Genomic DNA, 8893 nt, shown 5'->3' with positions numbered 1-8893 from the left:
CTGAGTAACTGAGTAACTTGGAAACTACTGTTACCATGGCAACTGCACTGCGGACGTTCTTTAAATAGTAATTAACACTTATTATCTATTTATCTTTTCAGTGAATGTGAACAGCAGCATATGTTTAAAATATTAGTTTGGCAATATGCTTTATCATATTATGCTGAAGGCATGGGAAATATTATTTGACTTTAGACCACGGAGCCGTAAATGGGTTTTCTCTGTCGTGAGTGCGGCAAACACGGAAGTGGCGCGATCATTTGAAAGCGTGTAAGAGTGTTTCTGTATCGATCATTTATTTGAACTTTCAGAGGACCGCAGGTGTTGTGACAGGTGATTACACGGATGTTTTATTGATATCGAGCACTGTTATTTACTGCTGCAGATTTATTATTCTCTTATTTAACACTTTAATTTAGCGAGCTCTAGCGTGAAGTTGCTGATGTTTGAAATGTTCTTTGTTGTGTTATTTATATAACATATCTTGAATTTGTCATGTGTTTATTAAGGTTTGATCACTGATCTATACAGTATATTATAGATATTAATGGACAAACTCCTCATGTTTACTATAAATGTCTATATCTGTTTGTTTGTTTATTTATTTATTATTTATTATTCTGCCAGGAGCTCAATGGACTCCAAAGACAATGAACGTGTTTTATTCCTTGAGGAAGAAGTAAAGAGTTTATCTGAGGAACTCATTCAATGTCAGGTATACAATTATATTTATTTATTTATTTATTTTTCTTCCAGTTTCAGTAATACACAACATTTATTTTTGTATGTTGTGTATCTGTGCCAAAATAGTATTTATGTTTTATTTAAAAAAGTAAAAAAAAAAAAAAATAATTAGATATATAATTTTCCATGTTAGCTGGAGATATTACTGTTATTATGTATTTTTATATAATAAATTATAAAATTTATGATAAGCATTTAGAAACACTGATTTAATTTTTTTTTACCTCCAACACAATCATTAATTATTCTTGCAATTTTGACCAAACTTCATGTGTGTTAGTTTGCTAGCTAAAGTTACCTTGGGGACATTACTTGGTTCGGATCAGCAGAATTTAATATTCAATACATCAACAACAATATTTAATACATCACAACAATCCAAGCGTGTAGTTTGCAAGGCATTAAATCACAGAATTTAAGATGTAATATCAACCTTGTACTTGCCTGATTGGTCGAGAGACAGTCCCATTAATTGGCTTGAAACTCTCTCACACGGCGGACCGTATCATATCAGAAGCACATAAACCGTTTCTTTCTAGATTGTTCAGTAAATTCCAGAGTTTAGAAGCTCAGAATCGCATTCAACACTGGCAGTATGAACACTACTTGACCTCTATAACATCCTGCATATTGTTAAAACCCCACCAGGTGGTGCCTAAAAACAAACACCTGCATCATCAGAAGTGTCTCGAAGCCAGAATCATTTAATTAACGTATTAGTAACATCATTAATAAATGAGCATGTTTGTTGCTCCTCGTCACTGATCTTGGCGAGTACATTGAGCAATAAATGACCCCTATAGAAAAGAAGCTGAATGCTAAAACACCCTGATTTTGTCTTTTTTTCATGAATGAAATAATGTATTTGGGCATCACAAAATGATATAAGGACCGCTTTATTTATTTATTTATTTATTTATTACGATTTCTCTCCATTGATTTTTCTCCATTTCAGCTGTAATAACAAGCACGTATGTTTAAAGAATTACACGTGTATGTTCAAGGAACAGTGCCCTCATACATCCACTACCATTAAAATGTTTTTAGTGGACCTGAGAATGATCAGCGAGTCAGTTTGACTTTATTAATATGTGTATAAATAGCAACGTTCAATGAGTGGGCATTCATGGGTTGCTGTGTAGATAAATAATTCATCAATAAGACTGACTTTCAACATGTCAAACGCTCTTCTTTCCACGAGAAAATCCCTGTAATGCGGAGAAGTTGCTCCGTTATCTGAAGCAGTGAGCTTACTTCTGAAAAGGGGAGAGACCCCCTATTTGAAGGAGGACTTTTCTTAATTTGTCATTAAATACAATGAAGACTGAGGACACTGAGATCTCTATCTCCATTCCCCGTCGCTCTCTCACGCACGCTGCTTTGTATGTTTGGCGTATGGTCTATCAAGGTCTGCCTGCACCATTTAGTAAATAATTAATTAGACACTTTTGAATGGGGTTTAAAATTCATGTACTAATTGGACACCAGCAGAATCTACAGGGATTTATGACTTTAATCTTATAATGATGTGGACATAATTTAACAGATAATTTTAAATTAAGTTGATCTGGTATAATTCAGTTTTTTTTTTTTTTTATTAATGTCAGAAAATGTAGTTTTTAGATGTCTCTCATTAAATGTAATGTAGCTTAAAATCTTTGAAAGCCATTTTTTTTTTTTTTTTTGGTAAGACACTTTGAATTGTGAGTCCTCACAGATCGGCTCTTGTGCTTTTCTCTCTTTCTATTTGACTCTTAAACCTCCTCGAGTATGAATGGGAATGCTCTGATTTAATGATCCATTTCATTCGTTAGGAGAAAAGCTTTGTGCATATTGATCCAGAAATCTATGCAGCGATTTCCATTTTGCTTTGCGCTAGAAATATTAGGGCTAGAATGGCACGCCTTTGCTAAAGGTAATCACGCTAGCATCAGTTATTCCTCTGATTAATAAAAGTCTGATGTAGGAAACAAATATAAACCCAAACTCAGGACGGATATGATTTCAGGTGCTTGTGGAGTGGTGGTGGCGTAGTGGCTAAAGCACATAACTGGTACTCAGAAGGTTGCTGGTTTGATCCCCACAGCCACCACCGCTGTGTCCTTGAGTAAGACACTTAACTCCAGGTTGCTCCGGGGGGATTGTCTCTGTAATAAGTGCTCTGTATAATACATTGGTACTCAGAAGGTTGCTGGTTCGATCCCCACAGACACCACCATTGTGTCCTTGAGTAAGAAACTTAACTCCAGTTTGCTCTGGGGGGATTGTCTCTGTAATAAGTGCTCTGTATAATACATTGGTACTCAGAAGGTTGCTGGTTCGATCCCCACAGACACCACCATTGTGTCCTTGAGTAAGACACTTAACTCCAGGTTGCTCCGGGGGGATTGTCCCTGTAATAAGTGCACTGTAAGTCACTTTGGATAAAAGTGCCAAATGCATAAATGTAAATGCTTGTGAGCGACACCTTATTAAAGTCATGTTTGTTGTTGTATTTGCTTCTAACAGGCAGACAAGGAGTTTGTTTGGTCGCTTTGGAAGCGGCTTCAAGTGGCCAGTCCAGATCTCACCCAGGTTGTGAGTCTTGTAATGGAAAGGTAGGTATCTATAATGCCACTCAGTTAAATTTTGCAAACCACAGTGCACTGTAGCAGGAGCCGGCAACCAATGGCACGCATGCCAGCATTGGCATGCAGAGGGGTAATCACTGGCACGCCAGCAACGGCGAGAGAGGAATAGACTATTTTATTTATATAAAGTCCGCACCTGCATTCATACCTACATCTTGATGCAACCGGCACAGCCGTTGACCTGGAAAAAAAAAATGGCACATTTTTCGTTTCTTCTCTTGGTGCTCTTAGTCGACGTCTCAGGCTTGAAATAATGCCGTTTCTGCCGTGTGAATCCCTGATTTGCGTTGGGTGGCTACGCTGTTAAACGCAGTTATGAAAGTACCGAGAGCAGATGATGATCTAAACCCTCTTATCCTCTGCACCGACTCCCTCCCTCTCTTCTCATCTAAAAGCTAAAAAAACCTCCTCTTTGAGGGATAAACACTAGATTTAAGTTGACTTATGACCCTCAAAGAGGGTGTGGGGAGCTGCAGAAGTGGCATGGGAACATGATGGAAAAAAGAGGTCAGATTCACAATGCTGAATGATTGTGATCAAGACCCGTGTGTGTGTTAAAGAGCACAATTTAAATCGTGGGAGGAGCTTCAGACCGCTGGCTAGGCTCGGTAATGTATTTATTTGGCTAATAATTAAAGTGCTTAATTGACCTTATATAATTCTTTTAGCCTTCTGATGGAAGGTCAGAGATATGGAAAGCACGCAGAAGCCCGTGCGTATCTATTTATCCATTTTTGTGTGCGTTCGCGTAGAAAATGTCTTCCTCCACTCCGGTACAGATGAGAAAAGAGATGCCAGGCAGGCTTACATGCTCCTGCATCCTTCATGAGTTCACTCCGCAGGCGCAGCCAGCAAAACACACCGCTCCTCCGAGAACTGGCAACATGCACCTGAGGGCGTGTGCATATATCAGCACAGCGCCACACGGGAGATTGACATGATAATTGTGCTGCCTGTGTAAAGCCCACAGACTTTCGGGAATTCTGGCCGGTCTGGTAGTGAGTGAACGCTTGGCTTGGGATATAGTTAACATCACCAAGCTTCAAGGCTACGGTGTACTCTTTAGAGAGCCCGTATCATGGCAGATGTCCTCGGGGAGAGATGGAATGAGAGCGGGTGGAAGGGATTGAAAGGGTGAACCAGGGAATGGAGGATCCCAGGTGAGTGGCGGCTGTTCAAACAAACTTGCCCCAATTGTGATTCTTTTGTCTTTCCCCCCCAAACACCCACTAAAGAGGGCTAGATGCTGAAAGGGAAGGAGTGTTTGTGTTCCCCTGCGAGTAGTGTTCCTGTTTTGATATCCTGATAATTACTGATACCTGGAGACTCGAGTTATATCCCATCATTCCCCATTGACCCTCTGTGGTATAAGCTCGGGGAACGCGCTGAGTGGTGGAAAGGCAATTCTGCCTGTTTGTGCTCCCACAGCATCCAGTCTATCCTGCAGTGTTTCATCTCCTCGCTGAGCATCACGATTGCATCATCCCAAATAGATTTTATGCTTTAAGTGGGAATGGCTGCAGTGTTGACGGAGGCCAGTGGGTTGTCTTTCCCTCTTCTCTATTCTGTTTCTGTGTCAACCTGTGTCTCTAATGTTGCTCTTTCCTTGAATCTATGTTGTGTTAGAGAGAAGCAGAAAGCTGAGAACAAGGACAAGAAAGTTCTGGAGATTCTTCAAGCAAAAGATTACAAAATCCAAGAGCTGGAGCAGGTACTGCTGTGAAACCATCTGAATGTACATCGTGACTCTGGTGTAAAGATGTGCATGTGGTCCGCTAAACCATCGTCTCTTTCTTTCTTTTTTTTTTTAATGAGCATCTCTGACTGCTTGATAGATCTGCTCGGATGACAGCTAATGATGAAGCCGTGTTGTTAATTCACCTTTAATCATGCCCCTTAATGAAACATCTGTCAGTCGGCTTCATTAGCTGCTCTGTCTTTTCTGTCAAACATGTTCACACATACTCCTCATTTGAGTAAATAAGATTAGCCATAACTCCACAACCCAACAGCTGTAACAGTGAGGTGCTTCAAGAAATTTTGGGATGTGTTTGGGGCCTCCGTATTGGAGAGGGGACTGGAAACTATTGGGGGGTGGCATCTGGACACATCACAGACCAAACGCGATCCTGCCGGAACATGTGTGTTAACACGGCACCACCACTCCAATGCAATGAAACATTATTAAAGAACACATAATGTGTTTCTTTATGATTCCCAAACAAATTTGTAATAAGTTAGTTTGCGTTATTACTCGGGCTTTAAATCATTAACATTTTTAATTCAATTAATTACATGACATGCTGATTAAATAATCGGATTTATCGCATGCATCATTATTTGGTGAGAAAGTACGGAGTTCAAAACCTGCAAAAATAATAAATAAATACATAAATAAATGAATGTAATAATAAGAAAATAAATAAAGGAATAAATGTCTTGATAAAACAAAAATAATTCGGTTTTAATGAAAGTTATTCCTGAATTTATTTTTGGTGACTTTTTTCCTTTATTTATTATTTTCTCTTTTTATTTGTATTCTTTAAAACTTTTTTTAGTTTTAAATTTTTTTATTATGAATAATTTATGCGGGGGGGTCGTGGTTCATGCCCAAAATTGTTTTCAAGCAGGGGGGGTCACCAAACTAGATTGCTCAGCCTTAAAGCCCAGGGCACCCTCTGGTAGTCAAGGGCACCTTGGCATTGGCCCGGTCAGTAATCCGTCCCTGGCCGGCATCCAGCTATGTGCTTGTGTACATGTATCTTTCATACAGCCGGGGTTCCTCAATAGGCAGCCGCGGTCCACATCCGGCCCGTGAGAGACACGTGTTTGGCCCGCGCTAAAGGCCTGTTCACACCAAATCCGTTACTATTATGTGAGACAAACTACCGACGAATGGTCTATACACACACACACACACACACACACACACACACACACGACACACACACACACACACACACACACACACACACACACAGTGCATAAAACATCGGTACAGTTGGCAGCGCTGTTGCTGGTCTATTTATACCAGTCTCATGCCCGCACCTTCAGCTTTTAAAGATTAATATATTGAACACTGTTTAAAGCATTTGTTTGGCTAATTTGGCATAACTGTTTCGTGATGTTCATTCCATGGTGTTGACGCATTCTGAGCAGTATAATCTGTGTTTTTAATGCTAATGTGTTTAATAATTTAACCTGCAATTAGGGAAAGTGCAAGGAGTAGATCCCATGTGATGATGAAGAGGAACATCTGACTCGTATGGAGGACTTTGAGATCCAGATTGTTCATTAGGGCTGCAACTAATGAGTATTTTAATAATCGATTAATCAAACAATTATTCAGCGATTATTGCAACGATTAATCATTGGCTCTTAACTGATTATTCAACTTGTGCCCCTTAAAAGGTTGTGTTAAACATGCTTACTAACAATAAAGAGGACAAAAATCATCTTAAAAATATCTCTAAATGACATTCACTGAATTAAAGGGAAAAATACTTTTTATTAAGTTTAATTCAGTAAATAAATTTACTGCAAAAAAAAATCCTTGTTATCAAGTATTGTTGTCTTGTTTTCCATTTAAAGTGGTCTAAACATCCTTAAAAAAAGAAACATTTACTTGAAAAGCAAAATATAAGATATTTAGATTTTTTTTCACTTTATACTTCTGCGAGTGCAGTAAAGACAAAATATACGTATATTCAAGATCTATTCTCTAAAAGCAAGTCTAAATATCTGATATGCTGCTTCTCAGGTCAATGCATCTTTATTTTAAAGGATTTTGAAATATTTTTAAGTATTTTTAATATAATATTCAACATTCTCAGATAATATTTCTTTATTCTGCAGTTTAGCTGCTAAAGTAAATGTACATTGTTTTAAATGAGTTTTAGATATTTATATTGGAAAACAAGCCAAAATCAAAAACGTATTTTGTTGCGGTGTATAATGTGAATAATTAGTGTATAGTTATAAGGTGAAGACTCTCTCACCTTTCTGTTCACTTCAATCCATCTTTAATTAAAACAAACTCTCTCTTATTAATAAAGCTGCATATTGGCAATGTTCTTCACAATAACAAACACACAGTGACACATATATTATGATTCAATAAGTGTCGAGCAATGACGTTGTAATCTAGCTGCATTAAGCGTGTGCGCTCGAGGGACGAGTGTCCCGTGACAGAGTGTGCATCAGCCGGTGCAGTTTCAATCTCTCCCCCTTAGATCGGGACATTCACACGACTCATAGAAGAGCCGCTGACCGCACGGAGAAATGCCCGATTCAGAGATTGTATTTATTTACATGATCTGCTTCTGTATTATTTGAACTTTAATAAAGCTATACCACATTAAACATAACCGCATTAAACATGTAACGCATTAAACATGTAACGCATTAAATATAACCGCATTAGAGACGTGATGCATTAAAGCTGTAACACATTAAATATAACCGCATTAAAGATGTGTCGCATTAAATATAACCGCATTAAAGCTGTAACGCGTTAAATATAACCGCATTAAAGCTATAACACATTAAATATAACCGCATTAAAGCTGTAACGCGTTAAATATAACCGCATTAAAGATGTGACGCATTAAAGATGTGACACATTAAATATAACCGCATTAAAGATGTGACGCATTAAATATAACCGCATTAAAGATGTGTCGCATTAAATATAACCGCATTAAAGCTGTAACGCGTTAAATATAACCGCATTAAAGCTATAACACATTAAATATAACCGCATTAAAGCTGTAACGCGTTAAATATAACCGCATTAAAGATGTGACGCATTAAAGATGTGACACATTAAATATAACCGCATTAAAGATGTGACGCATTAAATATAACCGCATTAAAGATGTGACGCATTAAATATAACCGCATTAAAGATGTGACGCATTAGATATAACCGCATTAAAGATGTGACGCATTAAAGATGTGACACATTAAATATAACCGCATTAAAGATGTGACGCATTAAATATAACCGCATTAAAGATGTGACGCATTAAATATAACGGCATTAAAGATGTGACGCATTAAATATAACGGCATTAAAGATGTGACGCATTAAATATAACCGCATTAAAGATGTGACGCATTAAATATAACCGCATTAAAGATGTGTCGCATTAAATATAACCGCATTAAAGCTGTAACGCGTTAAATATAACCGCATTAAAGCTATAACACATTAAATATAACCGCATTAAAGCTGTAACGCGTTAAATATAACCGCATTAAAGATGTGACGCATTAAAGATGTGACACATTAAATATAACCGCATTAAAGATGTGACGCATTAAATATAACGGCATTAAAGATGTGACGCATTAAATATAACCGCATTAAAGATGTGACGCATTAAATATAACCGCATTAGAGATGTGACGCATTAAATATAACCGCATTAAAGATGTAATGCAGTAACAATGTAACACATTAAAGATGTAACACATTAAATATAACCGCATTAAAGATGTAACACATTAAATATAAC

General features: G+C 37.6%; 1 protein-coding gene across 1 annotated transcript in view; it reads left to right on the top strand.

The window, feature by feature from the left end:
- Positions 1-242: 242 nt before the first annotated feature.
- The window catches only part of cntln (centlein, centrosomal protein), a 108626-nt gene continuing 99975 nt past the window's right edge, over positions 243-8893 (top strand). The window contains exons 1-4 of the mRNA XM_052137275.1: positions 243-333; positions 628-715; positions 3253-3341; positions 5001-5085. Of these exons, the coding sequence (XP_051993235.1) occupies positions 635-715; positions 3253-3341; positions 5001-5085 (255 nt within the window). The 5' untranslated portion in view covers positions 243-333; positions 628-634. The remainder of the gene's footprint in view (positions 334-627; positions 716-3252; positions 3342-5000; positions 5086-8893) is intronic.

This window comes from Xyrauchen texanus, chromosome 11, assembly GCF_025860055.1.
Source record: "Xyrauchen texanus isolate HMW12.3.18 chromosome 11, RBS_HiC_50CHRs, whole genome shotgun sequence".
Taxonomy (NCBI): Eukaryota; Metazoa; Chordata; class Actinopteri; order Cypriniformes; family Catostomidae; genus Xyrauchen; species Xyrauchen texanus.
Note: the sequence above shows the minus strand (reverse complement) of the source record. Positions and strands in the feature narration are given on the sequence as shown.